Consider the following 26,591-nt stretch of genomic DNA (forward strand, 5'->3'; position numbering starts at 1 on the left):
AGAGGCTATCCCCTCGAGCTCCCTCTGGGTGGGGTGTCTCTGCTCGTGCAGCGTCTTCTGAACTCGCCTCCGCCTCGCGTTTCATCTCCCTAGCGAGCGCTTCTCTACACCTCCTATTATATTCGGCAACTCTCTTACCAGAAGCGACTTTTATAGGATCTTTCTCCTTAGCGGCACTCTTCTTGGGGGGAGGGTCCTTTGTAATTTGTTCAACCTCTTGATTTCCGTCAGACATGATTCTTTACTCACTGAATAAAGAATCTTTAAATCACATCATGCTTAAGAGCTTGCTCAGGTGTGCTTAAGAGCTTGCTCAGGTGTGCTCAGGTGTGCTCAAGAGCTTGCTTAGTTGTGCTCAGGTGTGCTCAAGAGTTTGCTCAGTTGTGCTTGAAACTTCTTGAAGTTTGTTGGAAGTCTCCTGTGAAGGTGTTAGTTTAACATGCTTAGCGACCCGAAAGAGGGCGCTAGCAAGTGCTACCATCCTTCCTCCCTTCAATACCAAGAGACCTGCAAAGTTTGACAATTCGCGTTTAACCAACTCGTCGTTCTGTAAGTCTTTGCTAAGCTCTTCGGTGTCATCTATAGGAACCACATAGGAAATGACTTGGGACACTACTTGAAGTGCTGATTCTACTAATCCATCAGTAACTTGTTTGCCTAAGACAGTCTGGTAGCGAACAAAGTACTTTTCGACGTCTTTCGCTGGGAGCTTCTTGATATCCCCTAAACTCATGTCCACACCAAGAAATTCCTTCGTAGTCCCAAGAGATGCGAGAATAGCTAGCGATTCTCGTTTGACTTCAACATCGTCTTCGAGAGGCTCACCCTTCGAGCTCCCCTTAGACTTAGGCTCCTCTTCCATATAATCCTCAATGCTTGCCATCTTATTTTGTAAGTAGACCAAGATGTTTTTAAACCACTTCGAGGGGTCAGCCCCTCGAGCTCTCACCGCGTGGCAGGAATCTCCAAATAACGTTGGAATGGATGTCGTAGGCAGAAACAGAGTCTGGAATACTTTTCAGTTTTCAGCAGTTCTACAAACTTTTTACGAGTCTCGACGTCTAAGTCACCCCCATAATCTTCAAACAGTGTTTTGGTACCGATTTGAGATGGATTATGGAATGTAACCACACAGGCGACGTTATCACGGAAGGGCTTTGCTATGGATGTTAATTGTTGCGTCAATACCCACACTGATAATCCTTCGTGTCTCCCTGAGAACGCTAGATTGATAAACTTGTTCGAGCGTTGCTTTAGATCTTTCGATACAGCACAGTCATCCAAAACGAGTAACGTATTTGTACCAGAAAATAGCACCGCACAATCTGTTAGTAACTCGTTAATCTCATCGGTGTTACTAGCATCCGGCGATAATACCAAGAAACGTTTATCTCCGTGAGCAAATCTACGATAGGACTTGTTTTTCGCATAAGTCGGACAAATCAACACAATGTATTCAAACACATGCCGGAACGGCCCTCGGAGCTGTTCCGTGAGGTACTTTGTCTTCCCACAATTAGTAGGTCCTGTGATAATACAATGAAAAGGAACTTTTTCCCGTAATTCTTCCATTCTTTTTGTATTATCACACAAGTCCTTTTTAATACATGATTGCTCTCAAATTCGAGTTCATAACCTCCATCAACGCGTCGGCTACTACAAACATGTAGCAGGTGATGTTTCCCGTTCCTCCAACTTTTCGTTTCATTTCTAGTTTTACTCCGTCCCGCGTGTTGTTCAAGACCAGGCCTCCTCCGTGAATGCTGTTATCTGGGTGTGCCCTCAAGTCGACCCACAGAGCAAACTTGTCATTAGCGTAAAAATCCTTTTGCTTGACACCCTCTCTACCGAAACGTTTCTTCACCGACTCCCAGAGGTCCGGCGGTGTCATCCCCTTGGAGTAGAGACGGTTTGGCATGCCATCCACATTAATGTTGATCGATGTGATATTTGGATTGACAAACTTTTCGGAATCCCTTGCTCCTCCGGTGTAGCTCTCTGTGAACAGGCACAATATCCCTGTCATTGACCTCCTCGGCAGATTAATGTGCTCGTTTATGACACCATCATTAGGTTTGGAGATGGTGAACGTTTTGTGGAGAATGACGTTCTCGTAAAAGAATCCTCTACCAACCTGATAAGCCGACAACGCCTCACGAGCCAAGTATTCACTTGAGATGCAAGCATATTCCAACTCGAGGTTTGTGATTGTGTACGTTGGAGTCTTGACCGTGTCAGCATAAACAACGACATCGGAAACCGGGGTTAGAGTAATTTCAAAGATTAGCGGATGAGGTAACGCCTTTGGATAAAAGACCCCATGCTCGCCGAGAATAGGATGGTCGAGTGGAATGCAGTACTTGGTGTTGTGAACTGCTGCAAGAGCTACTTCCTTAGCATCTGATGTCGCTTTATCACCTGCATTTGTCCTGAGCTTCCTCATGTTTTCAGAGGAGATACCTTGTCTTATTCTATCCCCACGATCTTCAGCTTGTAAGTATAAGTCGTGATAGGTTTGAAAGAGATCGTATCTCTGAGTATCCTGTAGTGTTTCTCCGCCGAAGAGAATCTTGAGCCTTGACACTAGGTTCCGACCAACGTTGTTGACGAGAGTATTATTCGCGTGTCCTGTGACGTTTAAGTCAAATAGTAAGGATACACTACCTGGAACAATCACTACATTTTCAGCAAGTTTTGGAATATTTATATAGAGGGTTTCTCCAGGACTTGCCGATGAGGGATTGAATGTAATCCGATTCAGCGACGATTCCGCTTTCAGGCCGAAGGGTTCCCGTGGGATCCTGTTTGGGTTAATTTTTTCTGATATCGCTTGTGCCATCTTTTATTTTAAGAAAAGAGAGATAATCTTTAAATGAGTAACGAAAGCAGGTTATCAAAAATATACTATTCCACCGATGGATACTGGAAAGGGTATTCAGCTATTTATAAGTTAGCTAGTGTCGCTAAAGTCAGTGAAGCCGAGGCTAAGAGGTGGCTTGAAAAACAGGCGTTGTGGCAGATCTATCTCCCAGCTCCAAAGTATGTCCCCAGACCGCATTGGACTGTGAATAAACCTAATCAGATTCACCAAGCCGATCTGTTGTTTATGCCCCACGATAACGTAGGCAGAAAAACCTACCGTTACGCGTTGGTCGTGATTGATATTGCCTCGAGATATAAAGATGCAGAAGCACTGACTACCAAGGATTCGAGTGGAATTGCTAAAGGGTTTGAAAAGATATACTCCAGAAAACTTAAATGGCCTCATACGGTGATTGTCGATCCTGGGACAGAATTTAGGGGAGAGGTAACGAAGATTATGAAAAAGAAGGGTGTCACCATCCAGCGAAGCGAAGCTGGGAACCATCGCGCACAGGCTTTCGTCGAACGCGCCAATAGAACACTGGCGGAGAGGTTGTTTTCTCATCAGTATGCTCAAGAAATGATTAGCGATGATCGGTCCAGAGTTTGGGTGAAACGATTGCCAGATGTTTTGAAAACTCTGAATAGTCAACCCATAAGAATTACTGGCAAAGAGCCTGCAAAATCTATTGGTTTGAAAGAGGTTGATATTGATCCTCCAACGTATAAGCGGCCTGTTGGACTTGATGAAGTTAGACTACCACCAGGGGTTAGAGTTAGATATCTATTAGCTCCTGGAGAAGAGGAAGGAGGTGAACGCAGACGAGCCACAGACCCTATTTGGAGTTTAAAAGTGTTTGATCTATCACGCAGTGTTGTTTCAGTTGGACAGCCTGTGTTGTACTACCTCTCCGAAGGCGCTCCAAGGAGGTCGTTCGTTAGGGAAGAACTTCAAGTCGTCCCTGAAGATACTGAGCTACCACCTAATAGCGTTCTGAAATGACCGTGAGCGAAGGTGTGAATACCATCATCACAGATGACCCGTTTATCATCCTCATGAGATAGAGCGACCTTGTTCACCGTTTCAGTGTAAACATCATGCTTATGACTTCTGATGACATTCATAAGTCTCATCTGAGGTTTCTTACCAAATAAGCAATCCTTGTAGTCATCGAAACCGATGCTCTTCTTGACGACTGCTCTCTTGACGCCCTTGCATTTCTTTTCTTCTTTACCTTCATCCATCTTGTACGAGTAAAGTTTGGCCCTCAGTCCTACAAATTCTGTGATTTGCTGGCCCCCAGCCTCATCTTTAAACATTCCGATGACTTTCTTGTTCACACCCACCTCAATACCAGATGGGTGACCCTTCGGAAAGTTGCTGGTGTCGAACATGGACCTCACATCCCCGCTGATGTCCTCGTAAAAGTCTTTCGTCTCGATCTCATACATCAGGCTGTCAGTATCAGTGAATAAGAGCTTTGCATCCTCACCGTACTTGGGCTTGACGAAGTTGTAGTGGAAATCGTACATGAGCGTCTTACTCAGGTCCAGAATGGACATGCCCAAGTAGACAGGCTTGTTGAAGATCAGCTTTGTCTTCTTCATGTGGATGGCGGCTAGATTCTCGCAAAAGATGGTGCGATGTTGATAGTTCGGCTTTGATATGAGCTTCTTGGCCTGCTTCTCGTCCGTCACCAACCGAATGTCCACCCTGTTCCTAATGTTCTCCATAGTCTTACCAAAGACGGAGTTGTTCATTAACTTGAAAAAATCTTTCTCAAAATCGTTTGTCGCCTTGGCTCTCAGATCGGTGTTCAAGTCAATGTAGGGCTCCAGCCAAGCAGACTCCTCAAAAGTCACACCCCTGTGAATCTTGGTGACTTTTAGCCCAAAACTCACATAAAGTCTCAGAGTCTCATGGTGGATAACGTACTTTGTCTTGTCGTTAAGGTTTGGGACCAACTTGTCTACATTGCCTAGCCCGATAGATTCCGGGGCTAGTGGGTAATCGTTGTGTAAGTCATGTAGGTGGTGAGGGTACTCCAAGTCAACCTCCAGAATGCATGGGCGGTCTCTCCAACCTGACAGCTCTTGGTCACCCATCCACCTGAAACCGTGAGTCGGTAAAGGGTTGCTCATCGCCCAGCCATACAAATTGTTAGCATCAAGGTAGGTGATATATTTTGTGGGTAGGTCAGGGTCATACTCCTTCATGTAAGGGTTATTCGCCTCCCCATGTCTGTTGCTTATCATGGAGACACCCCCACGGATGCCCTTCTCAATCATGAGCAACATGTCATAGTCCGTTAGAAGCTCTAGCCTCACCTTGGTGGTCTTCAACGCTGCATCCCAAGCCAACCCTGGCGCTGTGTAGTACCAAGCGGGGTCAAGACCGTAATTCTTGAGACAAACGTCCCTAAAGTTCTCGAAAACGTCAGCTAAAAGCAACACATCCGACTCTAGGTACAGATTGTGGTAATCCCTCATGGTCCCCATCCCAAAGACCTCCCACACTCTCCGCGCGTGCAGGTGATCCTCCTCCGATATGTCGGTGTCGTTGAGTTTGGAGTGGAATGCCTCTCTCTGTGGGAGCTGTGTTGCGTCGAGCTTGCTAAAGCCGTCGAACCAGTCGTAAGGGAAAACACCCTTCCTCAACAACAGCTGGAGCTCCTCCCCCTCATAGTACTCCGCCATGTTTTTGAAGCACTCCCTTGACATATTACCTACTAGACTGTCGAGACTGGCCGACATAAACCTGAAACTGTCGATAAATCTGATATCACGTTTAACATCAATCTTGTTGCCCTCCTTGTTCGTGAAACTGTCGACTACAATCTGTTTTGTGAAAGAAATATACTTTTCCTCGTTATTAGGTATACAGTTTATTTTACCTTCCGATGTACCAAGGTTCTTGATAAATAGATGGCTGTCGTACCCAGACAGATTGTGAAAGATAACAGGAAAGAACTTTGGAATTTTGTGATCTAAGTTGCATGCGTTGTGAGCAGCACCTCTATACTTTCCGGTGAGGTGGCAATGGTCCAAAACCTTGTCTCCCCCTAATTCACCCTCACAGATGTGGCAGTGAGTGGCGTCGTTATAGGCGATTTTGTCCTTCGGAGTCATTTTCACCTTCTTAGGGAACCTGAACTTATCGTAAATTTTCTTAATGTCTGACTCCAAAGACTCTACGAAAAGCTGTGGGATATCTTCGTCTGGAGATTCAGCTGTGTACCGTACAAGCTCGGGTGGGGATATATCTCCGTCGAAACACTTGATGAGATAGCAGAAACCAGACGGTTTGTGTTTCTGGTATTGCTTAGTGAAGCTTTTACTCTCATCTGGGGAGCATGTGTCTATATTCTCTGTGAAGCTCTCAAAGTCGGCATAGACAACAAAGGGGACACGCATTTTTCTGTTGTAGTTTTTGAATTTAATGTGGGGTAGATTTCCATCCTTGTCTATCTTAGGCATCTCTATTCTAACCGCTTCATGATTGCCGCAGCATTCAGAATGTTTTTCTAATGATTGTTTGCACCGAAACGAGTTCAGACATCTACAGCATAAAAAACGAGTATGATGAAACTTATCAATTTGAGTAGATACTAATCTCATCATATCCTTTATCCAGCAGTAATGATTCGTCTCATCATCCGAGATGAGAAGTAAGTTGATTGCATTATCTGGATCCTTCCCGCTGATTCTCAATGGATATACTTTGGTTTCGTATCCAAACACATTAACCGTATACGGGTTCTGTTTCTCAAACTTGTCAATCTGTTTCAGTGAGACGGGGAACTCTATTCCTGACCAGTCGAATTCCTCAGAGTTCTCTCTCATTTGTTTATTAAGTCTTTGAGGATCTTTCTCCCTAGGATACACAGCAGAGGTCACTGCCCACTTGAAACATTCATGATCGTCCTCATTCCTAACATTGATGACTGCGTGCTTGGACGCTAGTTCCGACGGTAGCGGAATATAGGAACTTCCCGAAAGCGGCTCAAGGGGATCGATGTTGATGTCAAAGTATTCCACCTGGTCGAATTGCCACCCGGAGCTTTGCTTTTGGAATTGCTCAACTAATCCGAGTAAATAATTTGTCATCGTATCGAACAAATCAGAGAGATCAGTCGACTCTGTCACAATCTCGGGCTTTTCTGTATGAAAATATCCCAGTTCTTCTTCGATCTGAGCTGTAGCCGGATCCCCTTTTATAAACCCGCAAGTAAAGATAAACTTCACTTTGATAGGCTTCTCTTGTCGACCGATGAGTTCAAGGACTTTCGGTTTGATTCTGGCGATGAATGTCTTGGGGTCGTAACCTCTCTGCCCGGCTATTCCGTGGGTTTTAAGATACCCCTTCAACGCCGTCTGTTGTTCCTTGGGTGTGAAGCGATCTTCCACCTCCTCGTGTAGACGCTTAATCCTCTCCTTCAGACGTTCGACCCGTTTATCTGCAGCCTCTTTGACGGTCTTTTTGATGGGCTCAGGGACATAAGATAGTATCCAATCCGCAAACTTGTCTAACTCGCTCTTGATTAAGTTGGCCGCCCTGTTTGCAAAATGCTTGAGTGATTGGACGCGGGAACTCCGTGTGGGCTGGGTGGGTTTTAGAATAGGGACATTAATCTCAGGTATCGGGCCGTCGAGAATACTCTCCGACGTGTTGGACGGGGTAATGCGGGGTGGGCGTGGCAGCCCTTTGACAAGTTTGGGTAAAGGAACCCGCCGGGGTGGTGGTGGTGGTGACGTGCTGGTCAGCGCCCCGACGAGCTCGTCTCTCCGCATCCAGTAATATCTTGGGATACCCCGCTCCTTGGCGAGGGCTTTCAGACCTTTCACCTTCAGGTTCTCCATTTCTATCAAACCAGCCATGTCTTTAAACCACTTTTCAAAAGCTTTTTTTAGATGTGAAGCCGAGATGCTAGCCTCTCGAGCTCCCCCTAGGTGCGACACGTGACAAAGTGATTGATAGGTGGGCGTGGCTATCACGTGACAAAGTGATTGACAGGTTCTTGACAAAGTGATTGACAGGTTTTTACAAAGTGATTGACAGGTTTTTTACAAAGTGATTGACAGGTGGGCGTGGTCATCACGTGACAAAGTGATTGACAGGTGGGCTTGGCTATCACGTGACAAAGTGATTGACAGGTGGGCGTGGTCGTGCCAGAGATCTCTGGCAAACTCGCGCATGCGCAGGTCGCGAGGCTTGGCGGAGGTGCGCGGAGACTTTCGCGCCATTTTGGAATGAAATTTGGGGAGATCAAAAAGTTGCGCCAGCTGCGCCAAAACCCTACTACTTCCTTATGTTATTGATTTGGTGTATTGGATATGGAATCTGAATCCATTTCTTCACGTAGTGCGTTTTCAAAGATTGACGGTGTGATGGAGGAAATACTGGGTCGAGCCACCTTACCAGTGATCTAACCATATTTAATACCCGGGTGTTAATCTATAGGCCTGCTCATATCCATCGCTTAAAAGTCTCACGTGACTTTGTAGCGACTTAGACCAATCACGAAGAAGAATATAAAAATTGAACAAGATTTACCTGTAAGGTGGAGTTTGATTGTAATTCTACGAGTTATTGGTCAGGAGCGGAGAAGTCACGTGCCCACCCTGCTGTATCTTGTATCTGTTAGCAATACACCAAAAACTGGAATTCGACTCTGCCTAATTTTCGTCTTTAATAAGACTTCTTCAGTCAGCCCTGAAGAAGTCTTATCAAAGACGAAAATTTGGCAGAGTCGAATTCCAGTTTTTGGTGTATTGTATTCATTGTTCTGGTACGAGATCACGACAGTTTGGGCTTTTTGATTCTATTTGTATATCTTAGCCGTATCCTATGCTATGCATTGGTTTATATGGCCATTCGCAGCTCCAACCTTTAAAGACTGCCTGCTCGACTCCAGCGCGCTTATCTCACGTGACTTCTCCGCTCCTGACCAATAACTCGTAGAATTACAATCAAATTCCACTTTACAGGTAAGTCTCATTTAATTTTTAAATTTTTTAGCCTCTTGGCTCGCGAAAGATTGCTACGCGCGCGGTGTTCGTTTTACGAGCGCGTAGCTGCCTAAAAATCTGCTCGCGCGTAAGATCACCTTTCATACCAGTGTTTTTGGTCCTGTGCAGTGATTGTCTTATTCTTATATATATATACAGTATATATAACAATTTTTTTAATCACTGGGTTGTATTTTTTCGACGTTTCGGCAATGCTGCCTTCATCAGGATTAACGGTAAATTATGACGAGCAAAAACTAAACAAATAAAAGTTCCAGTACTCGCGCACGGGAGATTGTCTCCGCGGGCGTTCAAATCCTGGGCAGTCCCATATCTAAATTGAGGCCGCTCGGCGCCAGTGTGTTGTGTTTGATGATAAGCTTGAACTCCGCTCGTTTACAGGTATCAGTGTCCATAAGGCCGGCTACCAGCACCGCTGGTAAATTACCCAGCGTCCAGAGCTAAAAAAAAACAAACAAATTCCATCGAGAAAGAATGCTAATAATGCTTTTCATTTAAAACGCAAAAAAATTCTTCCCGCTGACTACTGACGCTAGCTCTAGAAATGATTGGCCGGTTGCACAAAGCTTGGATAAGTCTTACCCACCGGTTAAATTATTATCCAGCGGATGAAACGTATCCGAGTGGCGTGATTCGGTTGCACAAAGCCCGAATAAAAGTTATCCAGCGGTTAAAGTTATCCGGATGATTGAGGTCGGATAAAATCTTATCCACCGAATAAATGTGAAGAAAAAGCAAAATGACGTCTTGCTTTTTAATTTATTGTTAGAATTTAGATTAATTTCAGACACAGCGCAAGTTGAAACAAATGCAAACGACGAATTTTACAGTTGGTAAATGAACTACGAACTTACATGCAGCTCTGGCAGGACTGGAATCAAACTATGTTGTCAGTTCTGTCAAGAAATGTGACTCCCAAAGATAGGAAGAAGCTAAACACTTTCTCCTTTCATTATTCCGTGATTTACGTGTATTTTGCCTCGAAAACCCGTTTGGTTTCTGGCTCTTTTTGAAGCTCTTGCTATCACCGCCATTTTGTTTGAAGGAAAAACAGCGCGCGTTTTGCATATTTACCATGGAAACGGGAAGCCATTTAGTGGCAAATGATGGCGATTCAGCGGATATCCAGCGTTCTATCCACGCTTTGTGCAACGCTATTTTATCCGCCGGATAACTATCCGCCAGGTAGGGATTTTATCCGGCGGTTAGCGCCTTTCCGGCGGATAACTTATTCAGGCTTTGTGCAATCGGCCCCTGGTTCAAATCGCCAAGCCGTTGGTCACAAGCTTGTCCAGGGCGAGAAAACAACGGCTACGAAGAAGACAAGTCGCAAGATTACACGAGTCGAACTGTGTACGCTTTAACGACCTGTAATGAACATATTATGTGATGAATGAGGTAGGGGTGACCGAATTTTACAAAACTTCACAGAGGTTTAAAATGATCACTTCTAACCGCTCGGTGAGTTTCGTGTGTTTTTATTAAGAATTTCTCACAAAAACATTTTCGGATTTGATCCTCAATAGATTTTGGAGGGATTACCAAAGCTTAATTTTCCAGACGCAGGCTAGGACAGCACACCCGGACCTTAACAAGCCTTTTTTTATTTTGTTTCAATTAATATACAAGTCCCAATATAACGACTTTATTTACTAGGTTATGGCATCACATGCGAGACGTATCAGTGTTCCAACACATCAGTCGGGCCCAACATCACCGTGTGCGGTCCAGACAAGGAAATGTGTGGTAGACTTCCGAAGACTTTCCCCATGAACATGAGTGGGACTATCATGGCCACCACTTTGGACATGAGGTCGTGTGAATCCTCGTTGACATGCCTTCATGTTGTGTTAAAGTCCATATAACCTTTCAGAGTTGATGGGGGGGGGGGGGGGGGGGGGGGGGACTGGGGACTTTCATAGACACCGAAACGCGTTTCGCGTAGATTAATAATTGCTAATTATCAATCTACGTCGGGACCACTTCGCGTAGATTAATAATTGCTAATTATTAATCTACGTCGGGCGGGGCTCTGGTAGATAAATAGTCAGCAATTGCTAACCTGCGTCGGGTGGGGTTCGGGTAGGAAGGTCGGGCAAGAGCGCGCCAAGGGGGGAGCCTAAGACGATGACAGCGTGGCGGGCCCCACCAGCGCTTCGCGCGGAGCATGTGGAAACCAAGGCACAAGACACAAGCACAATAAACTCAAAACGCCTTTATTTACAAACACAGTGATGCCTAGCAACGCCGTTTCGCCCAATATCAGGGCTCATCAGCACACCTAGCACACAGGAAGTACAGATGTGGACGACACTAGAGGCTCAAGGGATCGCAAAATCGTCCCAAGCTTGGCACAAAATCGCTAAGCCCGCAATGGCTCAAGGGATCGCAGAATCGTTCCAAGCTTGGCATGAAATCGCTAAGCCCGCAATGGCTCAAGGGATCGCAGAATCGTGCCAAGCGTGGCACGAAATCGCTAAGCCCGCAGTGACTCAAGGGATCGCAGAATCGTTCCAAGCGTGGCACGAAATCGCTAAGCCCGCAATGGCTCAAGGGATCGCAGAATCGTGCCAAGCATGGCACGAAGTCGCTAAGCCCGCAATGACTCAAGGGATCGCAAAAATGTTCCACGGTTGGGACAAAACCAATGAGCACAAAAAACACGAGCAAAGTGTGAGGCAATGTAAGGTGTGTGGGCATCGAACCCACCAGACAAACACGAGTGAATGTCTCCGCCACGACACCTTTAGAATATAGACTCCAAAGCTACCTAAGCCGAGACCCATGTAGCGTCAGACCGTGGGGCCTATATAGCTACTGAAAACCTACAAAGCTAGAAGCCGAGGTTAAGGTAGTCATCGAGGCACGAAGCCGAGACTACGATTGCCAGAAAGCTAATTCCTCTGTGTCTGTGTGCAGGATAATGACTATGCACTCCAAGTGTTTCATCAGAAGCTTTTCAGATACCGCGCACCGAAGTATATCCCTGTGACTAGAGAGGCCATATGCAAGGCGTCTTAGCAATCCAATGAGCTCGCATAAAAGCTTCAAATGTAGGGCTTTCTCGGACGTCTTATGGGGTTTTACGGAAGCGTCTTTGCGAAACCTAGCCACATACCTCCTTAAGACTCCTGATCTTGATGGCTGGGAGCCTACTTATCTCTACCTCGGCTGAAGCTACCAAGTTTCGCGGCCTCTCCGATGATTCTTTCGAGTAGAGACTGCCATTCCATGACGTGTAATTCTTCGTCGTACTCACTGTTGCTTCGGCGAACAATGTCGTCTAAAGCGTTCTCAAACTCGTCCATGGTGAAACGATAGGCACTGGTCGACTTTGAACGGCGAAACCGCTTGTTGCAGCAGTGAATTCGCTGACGTAATGACCCGTTTTAGGTAGAAAAACACCGGTCTGTCAATGACATGCTTTGTGCAAACATTCCGTAGATAATACGGCGCCGAAGTCATCTCGTGACCTCGCGTAATCGCAATCTAAACGTTTTGAGAACGTTCTGTATGTAGAGTCGTAGAATAAAACCACTCAAACATGATCGTGTTGTCGCATTTCGTAGCATACACTATATACGACCTCCTAACCCCCTCTTGTGTAAAAGAGCTTCGCGATATTCTCCGGGAGTCCCGAAGGGACAGTGAGAGAGCAAAAACAGCGTGCTCATTTTAATGTTTTAAAAAAACATAAACAAGCCAGTAATCTAATCACCTTGTGCTAGGACCCGAGGGCCGTGAAAACGAGGAACGTGGATTGGACCGCCAAACTACGGAGCGAGGAATAACCGTTTTTCGGCCGTAAATTCAAAGCCGCTAGCGTGGCGTTTAAACCTGAGTTTTACTCGAACATCGAGCGTAGTATCTCTCTTGTTCCCGAAGTATTAGCCGAAACTCTTCGTCTGAGATATGCCCGTCTTGCAGAGCCTTAGAGACCAGCTCGCTGATCGAGTTTTTCTTACTCTCCGCTAAAACCATCATGTCTTCGTGTTTAGCCACCTTGCTCGTAAGACCCCTAGAGACTACCCCCGCGCCCGCGCCCGCGCCCACGACACCGACCAGCCCAGCGACCCCTGCCAGCGGACAGCCGATCAGAACCCCTATCCCACTCAAAGAGACCCCCACCCCGGCGCTGGAAAGCGCCCCTGCAGCGATGCCGGATGCCAAAGACACAGCATGGGTAGCGGCAAAGGCGAGCTTATACTTTTTCCGCACCTGTCGATGATGCGTTATCTCGTTGTCTAGAACCGCCTGAGTGTCACATATTTTCTGAAGTCGGAAGCTTTGCACGTCGCCGCCGATGCTTGCCGGAACGGCAGGCGTCATGTGCGTACCCTTCGGGGGGGCAAACACTGGGAAGCGAGGGGTATATGGCACCACTGTTAACGTCGCTGTTTGCCATGTCTGTTACGTCGGAGCTAGGTTAGCTCTAATACAAGGCGAACAGGCTTGCCCTTAAAGTCCACCCGTCTACCGCAGTCATCCCTGACCCATATTTGGATACTCGAGGCAAACTCAGAGGAAGATGCTGCGACACAAATGGGGGCGTCGGGTCCATAGACGACTTTCTCGTGCGGCCTCCCGAGGGTTTCTGGGCAAGCGAGAACGTTTGAAGGCTCGCCTAAGGAGAGGCATTGCGTGTGATCTACGATATCGCAGCAGATGTAGAGGGCCTCTATTTTCGGCAAAGCTAAAATTCCCCCCCCCCCCAAGGGGAGTGCGAGGCCCCGCTCCCCCAACTGATCCTCTTTAGCCTCCAGGCCAAATAGTGCGCAAAGCTCGGCATTTAGGAACGCAACGCCATTGGACATGAGCGCGATCTTCCCGGTGAGGGGACCCAGCTCCGCGGTCAGAATCTTGCTTTCAGCGCGGTTGATCGTTTCCACGATGGACTCGGCCGTGTGGTGCCCGGCTGGCAGAGTAGCGATGGGCGGGAGGGCGGCTATAGTCGTTATCTGATGCTCCCGCTCGAGATTATACCAGCTGTTAAACAGCGAGCACTGCCGGAGCGCCACGAAGCGTGGGCGCCTTATCGGCCGCTCGAAGAAGAGCGTCTGTTCGCATTTGGTGAGCACAATATGTAGGACCACCATTGTGTTGAACACAGCCCGCCTTCTTGTTTAACAGGACTGAGCATGGATTGGGAAGGCTGGCGGATGCTGAACATGGATTCGACCCCCGCAACTGCGGCGGGAGCTTCTATAGCCGAACATATCGAACACGCTATAGCCGAACAAGTCAAACACGCAAAACCCTGTTTCCCTAGGTCTCTGACCCTCGCGCGGCATCGCAGAGGCCTGCTCTACGCCGTGCCCGCGACCCCCGTGGAGAGCACGGCCTCAGACATCATCCCACTACTCACGCAGCTAGAGATGCACGTGGCTGAGGACATATCATTCGCGACTAGGGTCCGAGACATATTCAAAGAGACAGTAGTCACGCAAGTCCGCCAAGGAGTCTCGCCGGTGGCTATCGGAGCCTTCCTATGGGTACTGGCCACAGCAACTCAACTTTGCAGTCTGGTGCGCAATCGCCGGATGCGGGGTGTCCCTAACCGACCCCGCTTTCGCCACGCTCCCCTCTGTCGTCAGGGGATTTCTAAGGTTTCACGTCTACTTTAACACGCGGAGGATACTCTACGAGCTCGGAGCCCCCCTGCCTGGCGACAGCCCGTTCACGCAAAAAGGTAACCCCTACAAGAAAGCCGCTTTCGAGCGTCTATGTATAGAGTTCGGTTTGCCGCGTAAGCCGGACTTCCGATGGAAAGGCGGGCGGAACCATGGGCTAAGCGATGTGTTTGTGTTCTACCCGGGGGAGGGGTATCGCAACGTGCACGTGATCCGTGGCTACGACACGGCGGCGGACGAGTACCCGAGCCACCTCAATCTGTTTAGCGACGAAGGTGGGACGTACAATAGTGGGAAGCAGGTGGGTTACATACGCAACGACGACCACGGGGGTGTGCAATATAGCTGGTTTGCGCCTCCCAAAGGTGAGAGGCTGACAATAGCAGGGCTAGGAAGACTCGATCGCTCGGTCGAGGCGTTCGTCTACGCAGTGCTTGGCGCGAAGGTAAACGTCCGTTCCTCTATCGCGGGGGCCGGTGGGCCGGCCATGGAGGCGCAGGCGGAGTTCACGAAGCTGCTTGAAGACGCGATCATAGAAAACGACATCGCTCAAAGCGTGCAAAGGTACCAGTTAGCCGTGCAGGAGGCCAAGGTGAGACTGAGTCTTGCGGTCGCACCAGGAGTGTGTCTGATGCCGAGCAATCTGGTGATAAACATGCAAAGCGTCGTGGGCTACAACAATAAACTGCAGAAATCCACAGACTCCATGACGCTCGGCGCAAACGCGATCAACACCGAGACAAAGCCAGTCGGTGCTCATAACATGGCCGGTGGGCATCCCAGGGTGCAACACGTGACTGATCCGAGGATCGACCGCGTGCCGTTCCGGCGGCGAAGCAAGGCTTTAGCACCTGGGAAAGAGCACGCAGAGGGCGCGGCGCCTGCCTCCTCTTCACGTATGCATGCTGCGCATAGCATGACCGCCGCCGGGACGGCAAGCGCGCCCGGACCGAGCGAAAAGAGTGACCACACCGCCCTCAAGGCGGGGCTGTCGGCGCTCGCGGTGGCCGCGGCGTATTACCTGTTCCGATGACTGCTTTGCATTCGACGAAACAAGAACGCGGCTACGCCTAGAATGAGCAGCCACGCATTTTTGCCAAGGACTTTCACCGCTTCCCCTGCAGCCTTAAACACGAAGTTCGCGATGCTGCCTACTAGCCCGGAGAGAAGCCCGCCCAGCTTTTTCCCGATGGCCTTAAGCCCGTTACCGACCCCTCTGGCCACGGAGGAGAGCGACTTGCCGAGCGACGTCACAATGGCCGCGATCGTCGTCGCTACGGCCAACCCGATAGCGGTGACGGTAAAGCCGTACTTTTTGAAGATGGCTTTGATGCGCTCTCTAAGCGGCTTTCGATTCTCGAGCTCTCGGTTTTCGCGTTCTAGTTCGTCAATCTCGGATAGCCTCTCCTCGTTGCGCTCACGGGCCTCTTGGCGGCGACTCTCTGACGTGTTAGGGTCGTCGATGGTCTCCCTGTCTGTGGCTACCACCCCTTGCAGCTCTTGGACTCGTTCTGTGTTCTCCTGGATGACCGCGTCTATCTCTGCCACGGACCCCATCGCCAGCTTGAAGCCTTTCAGCTTTTTCCGTTCTCATTGAACAGCTGTCTTGGCTTAGTCCAACCTCCTTTGCCGGAGTTGCGAAGCGGTATTAGCGTCTTTCCCCTCCGGTCTGACTGGAACCGTATCAGATTCTCGTTAAGGTCTGGGTATTTCCCCCTGTGGGACTGGAGACCGAGTCTTGTCGCTGCACCCTCTGTGGTGAACGAGGTTTCGGCGGTCGTTTGCGTCCGGGCCCCCCGCGATGACGTGCTCGTCATTGGGATCGACTCCACATCTCAGTATGCCCTGACTGTCGTTGACCACGGGGTGGAGGTCCGACGGGCTGAGCCAGGGCACCACAGGAGCCCTTACGGAGCCTTTGGAGGTGCACGTTGCAGTAGGTGTCCATGCACCGCTGGCCACACGTGTTTGCATGACCGACCTTTAGCCACCTGCAGTAATCTTTTCCGCACTTCATCCTTCGAATGCTATGCACATGCTTTATACATATATATATACTACAGGACAGACGGGGGTCTAATTGCAAGGTTCCCACTCGTTTCTATGAAAGGCCCCAGTTCCGCTGCTGTCGATAGACAGCGGATTAATGATGGCTAACCATTGCTAATTATTTATCTACGCGAAGTGGTCCCGACTTAGATTGATAATTAACAATTATTAATCTACGCGAAACGCGTTTCGGTGTCTATGAAAGTCCCCAGTCCCCCCCGTTGATAGACTTTGTCCATTCTTTATATTTTCATTTTCCAAATGGTATGTGGTTCGTATGGATCCTATATAACACGCGTTCGCGTGAATAACTTAAATCTATAATATTGAGGTATTTTGTTCAACCTTAGGAAAAAAAGGCCGTGAACTGAAAGGCCCGGGTCCAGTCATTTGTGACGTAGATTGAGATGTCAACCAAATTACATGAGAAAACGTATGCGCGCGCTAAACTGGTTCCCGTCTTCATTTCTTCTTAGTTATTGCTGAAGAACGTTGTGTGGTTACAACTTTTACCGTCATCTTTATATCTCAACATGGTAGTCAAATGATTATTTAACTTCAGCAAACAAATCTGCAAAAGTTAGCAGATATTTTTTATCAGTCTTTGAATTGTTTTTTGCATTGTGCGCGCGCGCTGCATTCGCAATCAAGAATGACGACATTCTCACGAGCGCGCGCTGTTTTTGAAACCTACAACAAAACGAAATTTTCTTTTTTCGCATACAATTCCCGACTTTAAACTATTCTTCGCTTCGTTGTTGGTAGCATTGCAATAGAAAACACTTCGCCAATATTTTGTGTTATTGCCGTCTCTGAATTTTAACGGATTTAAGGAAAATACGTTGTTTCAGATTTTCCCGCCAAAACTTGGAATTATTCACTCGATTCAATCTTATTTCGCGCGGCCAAGAAAATTTTCAAAGATCTGTAGAGAATTTCAGAATTTGAAAGTTTATCTATGCTTTGTTTTGGCTAGATTGATAAAAGTGAAAGGTTTTAAGAACTTTAAGGGTGTTCGGAAGTTTAGGTTGCTAGGAAAATTTTAAATTAACGTATATTTGTTATAAAAAGAGTTTTACTGCTGAAATTGTTCAAGTTGACTAGTGACTCATCGGGGTTATGATGACGTCATTAGGTGCATCGTCACAGCAGAAAAAAACTTTTTTGCCTTTCCTTTAATTCTTTTTTAAAGGATTTTTAGTTCAGAGTGTTCATTATTTCTTTCTGAACAAACGTGAGCATGCATTTGAAAAAATATTGAAAAATCAATGTTTTAGACCAGGGGCTCATAAGTAGGGGCAATCAAAGGCTCCGTAAGGGCTCCTGTGGTGCCCTGGCTCAGCCCGTCGGACCTCCACCCCGTGGTCAACGACAGTCAGGGCATACTGAGATGTGGAGTCGATCCCAATGACGAGCACGTCATCGCGGGGGGCCCGGACGCAAACGACCGCCGAAACCTCGTTCACCACAGAGGGTGCAGCGACAAGACTCGGTCTCCAGTCCCACAGGGGGAAATACCCAGACCTTAACGAGAATCTGATACGGTTCCAGTCAGACCGGAGGGGAAAGACGCTAATACCGCTTCGCAACTCCGGCAAAGGAGGTTGGACTAAGCCAATCAGGCTATTTTTAGACGCGCGGATTAGCCAATCAGATGCGACCTTTGTGCTTACGTTTTGGCTAAGCTCAACTGCACGCGCAGTCTCAGACAAAAAGCTATGTGTTCTCTTCGGTACTTTAACTTTTGTTGCTCTCTTCTTCAATGACGAATCCAACTTTACCTACGAATTTAAATTCTGGCTTGCAATTCTTTTGTTCAACAAACAAAACCGACGGATAATGGATAAAGAAATATTCTTCCTAACTGAAATTTGCGTGTGCAGCCTCACGTCACTAGCGCGCGCGACCAACGTCAACGTAGCTGATTGGCCCGTTCGTGCGCGCGCGTCTAAAAATAGCCTGATCCTAGGAAACGCCGTGACACTTATATAATGCAGATGGTTGCCCCTACTTATGAGCCCCTGTTAAGACCAATTAATGTGCAAGCTATTGGGGTATTTTAGTCATATGTTTTTTATTTTGACCGGTATGCCTTATTCCATGCTCAGTTTTAATAAGAAAACGGTAAACAATCTTTCCGTAAAAATATTGTCACGATTTCAAAAACTTAAGGTGCAATTTTACCTTTTTTTTATGCGACCGGAAGTCGTTTTTAACTCATGCGATGTGACCTAGACTATTTGGATGCGCGGATGCCAGCCACAAATCTAGTGCACGGCGCTCTCTGCCATGTTTTGTTTTGGGACTCGCAATCGCACAGAGAATGATGTTTTACCGCGCTAACAATTTTGGATATACTGGAAAAGGTTCACAGGCGCTGGTTATTTTGATTGTTTGAGTGGACTTTGATTGATTTGAGCGAAAATCCGGCCTCAACAAGCCGCATCTCGGGCTTAGATCTTCTTGCGTACTGCATTCCAACACAATCAAGATCATGTGTTCCTCTTTTCCTTTTTTTTTTGCTATGCCCAAATGGCAGCATTTTAGCATATGAGCATGATAAATTGTATAAAAGATAACAACTCCTTTAAAAAAACGAGACATCTTGTTGCAAAAGGGAGAAAAATGAAACATTTTTGACCGGCGAAAAGTTTGTAAACAAACGCGCGCGCCCGCCATTTTCAAACCGGAAGCGATTTATTCCCGCCTAAATTGCGAGAGCACGCGTCAGCGTAGCAACCAAGGTCGCATAACAACCTAAATTCCGAACACCCTTAATGATGGTGATGGTGTGTAAGTGATGATGATGGTGGTGGTGGTGTGTTAGTGATGATGATGGTGGTGGTGTGTTAGTGATGATGATGATGGTGATGGTGTGTTAGTGATGGTGATGATGATGGCGGTGTGTTAGTGATGATGATGATGGTGGTGGTGTGTAAGTGATGATGATGTTTGTAATGGTGTGTTAGTGATGATGATGATGGTGGTTGTGTGTTAGTGATGATGATGGTGGTGGTGGTGTGTTAGTGATGGTGATGATGGTGCTGGTGTGTAAGTGATGATGTGATGTTTGTGATGGTGTGTTAGTGATGATGTGTAATGATTGTGTTGATGGTGAAAGTAATTCAAAGTGGTGGTGTGCTTATGTAACGAAGAAAGACTATTGGTCCAGGTATTCTTTATCTACATCATTATGCACTTTATAAAGAATCTTCTTTTATCTTACAATCACCCTTGCATTGCTATCAATGTGGATATGGACTTGATGAAACTTTTAACCCGTGCGACGAAGACGATTTGCAGGTCGTAAATGTATTTGTCACGCTAGTAAATGTATTGGTCACGCAAGTGAATGTATTGGTCACGCAAGAAAATTTATTGGTCACGCAAGTGAATGTATTGGTCACACAATTAAATGTATTGGTCACGCTACCAAATTTATTGGTCACGCAAGTGAATTTATTGGTCGCGCTAGTAAATTTAATGGTCACGCAAGTAAATGTATTGGTCACGCTAGCAAATGTATTGTCACGCTAGTGAATGTATTGGTCACGCTAACAAATGTATTGGTCACGCTAGTAAGTAGCTAAGGATAGTAGGTTAGGTTTAACCTGACAAGATTACAGATTATCCTGCAACAATACGATAATTGAGTCATCTCAAGATAAAACCTCATTCATTATTTTCATCGGTCAGTTCTGTCTGTCGCTTGGCACGTTTCCCGTCCCTCCTCCAGACCGCTGTATGACTCTCCAGGTGACAGTGTACGATGAGACTACCGGGAAGCTGATGTCTAGGGGGATACTCAAATGTAGCTCAAGTTTGATCTGCAGTGAAATGTGTGACCTTCTGACGAGCAACGAAACGGGGACGATAGAAACCTGTGACGTCAAGTGTTATCAAGGCAACGGCTGAAATAAAGAGGCTAGTTCTCTGTTCCCCTCAGGTGGCTAGTCTGCCCAACCTGCTAGCAATGCGATGAGTTTTTTTTTGTTTTTCTTCTCGTCCTAAGATGGATGGAGCCCTCTCCGCTGTACAACGGATTGTTGACTTTGCATTGAAGATACAAGTCTCCAAAGTAGTTTTCATTAAGCACTGTATTTTAATTACCAAATAATCCGTAAAAAATGTCACGGCAAATGGTCTCAGAGAATCTAGAGTGTCTCTGACCCCGTTCCAACGTATTCAGAGGTTTTTGAAAACGGAGGTATTACCGTATTTAAAAAAAAGAAACGCGTCCACACGATGCGTATTCCAATGTTATTAACCTGAAAACGCCGGTTGCGCAGGAATGGCGTCTGCTCTCCCGTCATCTAATCAGGAATTTTGTCATCTTAGCAAACCAAGTGTGAAAAACGAAAAATAAAATATCCATCAGATGATCTAGGGAGGCTTGATTATTTGTAATCTTTTCAAATGAGTTTAGTAAATGAAGTATAAAACATTGCTTTTTGATGGGTGCTGTTTTAGACATGGATGTTGTTGAAATGAAACAATAACAAACACGCGGATGACTTGGGTTTCTGGATCCGACTTGCTTGACAACGTTGGTGTAGTTTATTTGCATATTGAGATCTTATACTTTAGCCGTGAGATTGAGCCGCTTTTATATTTTAGAATGAATGGAATTTCTCATGGATTCAAGTGTATTTAGATCGTTTGTAAAATGTAAACCATTTGCATATTATTTTTTTGGGGTCGGATCCGGGATCCAAGCGTACAAACAGAGTTTTTAAATAGACCAATTTTCCTTTTCGTTTAGCGTAACAGTTTTCATTTCAAAGATGTAGTGTTGCTATTTGTGGTGTACGTCATGCAACGATTCGAAATCAATAAAACAATTTTGCAAAAACTGAAACATCTTGTGCTGAAGCAACAAAAGGTGAGCACACAGGGGGTGCACAGTATGCGTGCCCGCCCCAGCCGGGCGCCGCCAAATACTGTGTCATTTCTCATTCAAGAACCATCCAAATGATCCCTTTCCCATATAACTATGACTGCGCACCCACCTCAGTAATACCCGCGCAGGCGCCTGAACTAATTTATTCGTTTGTGTTCGCCACACTGTTCAAAGCATTGTGATCGACAGCTGGGATCTTCCCAATAAGTGGTAAAGTTCTAACAAAAGGAAACAGTACTGTATGAAGGGCGTCTAGAGTCTTAGGGCGCTTTGTCCTAATTGAATGCTTTCGCCAGTTGGCTTCTATCTTTTGTTTTAAAGAATATATTGTCAAAACTTTTAAATTATAATTTTTTTAATGAAAAAAAAAGACAACTCTGACACTATAATTCGCACTTGTAGCAACCGATGAAGCATGGAACACCATTCACACGCTTTCAATATCTAAATAAAGAAGGAAATGTACACATATAATGTATACAGAAGCGAAGCGCGTTATTAAAATTGTGCGAGTAATGAAAGATCGGATTTTAACCATGCTAAAGGGCCTCTAAAGTACTGAAAAACCCCAATGTTTTCAATGCTTGGTATATAACACACACTGGCCTAATATTTCGCTTTGTCTTTTAGTGTGATAGTATTTCTGCTTAAAACAAAAATTAATGAATATTCTTATTGAAATTTAAATTCAGCCTCGGGGAAATTAGCAACGTAGCTACGAGATTATGAGTCACAACCTATTACTAATCCAATCTCTCCAAACTCCAATGACTTTAGAGGAACGGGATTACCCTTTACTAGACTACCCTTTATGATTCTTTCATCTAATACAAAACGTCAAACTTGGGGCCGGCAAGTCACGTGCTTCAATGAATAATTGATCAGAATCAGAAAATTTATTCTATATGGGTGCGCTCTCGGTTTTAAGAGATCATATATTATAAGCTAGCCATGGCGTCCTTCACACCGCTCGTCCTCACGACTTTTGTGCTCGCTGGTCTTCTGTTCCTTCCTCAAGGTAAAACATTAGATCAATTCCTGTTATTGACTCTAGTGATTTCCCTACTCGAAGACCCGTATGATAGCGAAAAAATCGGATTTCCGGATTTCCGAAGAAAACGCTTTTAAATGCAGAGATTCTGGGCGCTGTCATTGCTCGATATAATCGAGAGAAAAAACTGCCGAGGAAGCGTTCACTAGGAAAATCCGTTTACTGATGGGAGAGACACTAATTAATGTCCGAGTGTTATTCGATTCAGATTTTGCATTTATGTGGAGTTAAAGTGTCTCTTCATCTTAATGAAAGAGCACCAGATCCTCGAAATCAGCTTAAAAGCCGAACACTGTGCATCGTGTAATGTTAGCCATTTCTATGGCTGTTACTCTGAATAGCCCTTCTCGAGGTTGAAAATGCGATAAAAATATCATGGGAATAGGGACGTAAAGGACTGAAGTACTGTGGTGTATGTTCTTTCCAGGCGGGGCTGATATTTTCTATTCACTATAAAGTAACCATTCCTCGAGGTTTCTCCTACGCGCCGCTTTGTCAGCGGTAACGCAAGGCACCCGACCTTGAAAGCAGTTAGTTGATATCGTGAGGTGTCGATATTCGCTATTTGTATGGATGTGTATACTTTGTATAGCCCGACTTTAGAGTGCGTGTGCAAAATAACATGCAAAAAATGGAAGAAGGGAATACGGCAGTTTGGCGTTTCTTTTCGCAGCGGGGCTTTAGTTTTCATTATACAATGAAAACTAAAGCTCCTCTAGTAATCCTACTGACTGCATTAATGTAAATAGTCGGGTCACTAGAGAAGTGATTGGTATATTCGGGCTATGTACAGACTTAATAAAGACGAAAATTTGGCAGAGTCGAGTTTTACCAGTATTTGGTGAACCGAACAATATACGTACTAGAGTTCTTGTATTAAGTATTGTGCCGTGTTTTGGTTGTATAAACAAGCTTTATTATGATGCAAATAATGGCATGGCATATTTGATGGAGAAATCTTCCTCGAGCGATGAATAATTGATGACAAATAAATCGACTTCTGTTTCTCCAGCCTTTTTCTCCGTCTGCTTACCCCGGTTACCAAAGTCTCGAGCATAGTGAGCGAAGCTCGAGACTCGAAGCTCGAAATTCTGGTACCCAGGGTACCTCTGCTTGTTTCTGCGAGACTTCCTGGTGAGGGATGTAGTTGATCCATTGTTTCTTCGAGCATATTTCTTTCGGCTGGGGGGACATTTGATATCGGACGGATCGAAAACAAAATATTCTGAGAAAGAAAAAAATTTAAACAAGCAAAACTTGGCTAGCAGCAGCAGCAGCGAAAAAAATAATATTAAAAAAAGCAAGAAGTAAAAACTCCTCCCTCCTCTTCCATCAGATATCAAATGGTAAATCCTCAGGGAAGGTAAATCTCTGCATCGGTTATATCGATATCGCGAGAGTCCAAAACGCTCTATTGCCCTAAAAAGATCGAATCGAGGCCTTGGTTAAAACTACAGCAAACGTACAGTACAGTTGACATATGATCCCCCGACTTGTTTTGTTTGTTAGACAGCCATTTTATATGGGGGACGGGGTTGGGGGTACTTATTTTTGAACCAGTGTTTCCCTAAACTTCGACCCACGCACAAACCTAAATGCGTTCGATAAGGGATCCAGGTGCTGCAGCTTTTGCGATAACAGTTCTATTCACGCAGGGTATGGCATCATGTGTGAGAACTACGTATGCTCCAACTCATCTCACGGTCCCCCCCAGCCGTGCCCAACCCCTAACATCACCGAATGCGAGCAAGGGATGGACAGATGTTCGAGAATGCTGACCTCGTATTCCACGAGCGCAGGAAAAATGCAAATGACGGTGCACCAAGACATACGCCAATGCGCCGTGTCCTACCAGTGCACTCCACAGGTTTATAAGTTGATGTGTGAAGGGATGGCGCAGAACGGCACCACTGTCCTTTCGTGTGCACAACAATGCTGTGAAGGAAACCAATGCAACAACGAGACGTTTATACCCAAGCCGCCAGCTCCACCCGGACCAACAAGTAAGGAAAACATTCCGTTTTTTTTGTTATTATATTACCCATTTTAATTCATTCCTGGTGCAGCTTATTAATCGTAATCGGACAACATTCCGTTTTTTTTGTTATTATATCACCCATTTTAATTCATTCCTGGTGCAGCTTATTAATCGTAATCGGACAACATTCCGTTTTTTTGTTATTATATCACCCATTTTAATTCATACCTTGTGCAGCTTATTAATCGTAATCGGACAACATTCCGTTTTTTTTGTTATTATATCACCCATTTTAATTCATTCCTGGTGCAGCTTATTAATCGTAATCGGACAACATTCCGTTTTTTTTGTTATTATATCACCCATTTAATTCATTCCTGGTGCAGCTTATTAATCGTAATCGGACAACATTCCGTTTTTTTATTGTTATATCACCCATTTTATTTCATACCTTGTGCAGCTTATTAATCGTAATCGGACAACATTCCGTTTTTTTGTTATTATATCACCCATTTAATTCATTCCTGGTGCAGCTTATTAATCGTAATCGGACAACATTCCGTTTTTGTTGTTGTTATATCACCCATTTTAATTCATACCTTGTGCAGCTTATTAATCGTTTTGTTGATGATATATTCTTTAATATTTCAGATGCCCCATTGCAGTGCTATGTATGTAACAGTGGACCGGAGGGAGTGATGAATAGCTGCGACAAAGCAAAACTCGAGGTTAGCCTTTCTTCATCACCGACCGTGAATAATTCAATGTATTGTGTGGACACCTATTTCAAATAACGTTGTCAGTGCAAAATGGCAAATGGTAGATCTACGACCGAACTGTACCATGGGTTTCGTTATATTTCTACCGAATACAGGAAAATGTGGAAAAATCATATGACAATCCATTAAAGACTATCAATGTATAGCTTTGGTATCGCTACTTGTATAAATAATTAGTACCCAGAATCACCTTTCGGTCGTAGAACTGCCATTTAGCAATTGCCATTCGCCGTTTGCGCTGACAACCTTTATTGGAATAGGTGAATGTGTGGAATGGAATTACCTAAAGTAACGATAGCTATAGTTATGATTCTTATAATGATGAAAGCGATACTACGATAATTGTGAAATGTTGTTGGCGATGCGGTTGTAGTTAGAATGGTTGAGCGGCGTCGACGATGATGATTATTATTCATTATTATAAGGTGACGTGGATAATGATAACTTTTGCTTATCCTAAAAATAGCCAATGTGATTGTGACAATAACATGTTGTTATTTATGCTATTCATAGACCTGTCATCCTTATGGTCCTGCTCCAGCCCCGAGACCCGACCGCTGTATGACGGTTAAGGCTATAGGCAAGAATCCTTCTAACGGAGAACCAATGTCTTTTGAGCTTCGAAACTGCAGCAGTAGCATGATGGGTATGTGCACGAACATGTGCAAAATGATGAACGACACGGGTGCGCTCACGAGCTGCGAGGTCAACTGCTGTGAAGGCAACGGCTGTAACAACGCGGGACTTCCAACTACCATGCCCACAGTCAGGTCGCACGCTATTCAGCCCGTCATTCAGGTGCTGGTTCTCATATTTGCCATGATTGTTGGCTTGGAGTGGAGCAAGTAGATTATCGAGACGATTTTCTTATCGGAAAGAAGGATGTCATTTTGCGAATTTATATTGTTCCAGAGCTGTAGCAGGCATCGAAATATTCGGGGCGGGGGACATTAGGGCGAAAAATCGCTATATAGGACATTGTTTCTCGTTTTAACTTTTGCATATATTTGTTATTATTGTAGTAAAGTATTTGCACTGTCATATACAAATAAGCGAAATCTTTTGTTATGTGTTGATAGAGTGAGGGTCCCTGCCGTTTTTTTATACTTGGAAGAACAAGTGGCCTTTGCAGGTGCTTCCAGGCCTAAGGCTCAGCAGTTAAATAATGAATATATTACATGATATTTATACTTTCTCCCTAAGTTAAATATGTAAGAACATGAATAAATGAAAAGTAGGATTCCTATTACTAAAGCAGTCAATGTGTAGTAGAATGATTGTAACGATTTGATTAAAACGGTGCTTAAAATTT

General features: G+C 45.5%; 1 protein-coding gene across 1 annotated transcript; it reads left to right on the forward strand.

Annotated features, from left to right (window-relative positions):
• The first annotated feature begins 22,309 nt into the window (after positions 1-22,309).
• On the forward strand, positions 22,310-26,591 carry LOC5504865. Its single transcript, XM_001625696.3, has 4 exons — positions 22,310-22,489; positions 24,178-24,525; positions 25,152-25,228; positions 25,793-26,591. Exons 1-4 carry the CDS (start codon positions 22,423-22,425, stop codon positions 26,126-26,128), a joined length of 828 nt encoding a protein of 275 aa, XP_001625746.2. The 5' UTR covers positions 22,310-22,422; the 3' UTR covers positions 26,129-26,591.

This window comes from Nematostella vectensis, chromosome 1 (genome assembly GCF_932526225.1).
Source record: "Nematostella vectensis chromosome 1, jaNemVect1.1, whole genome shotgun sequence".
Classification (NCBI taxonomy): Eukaryota; Metazoa; Cnidaria; class Anthozoa; order Actiniaria; family Edwardsiidae; genus Nematostella; species Nematostella vectensis.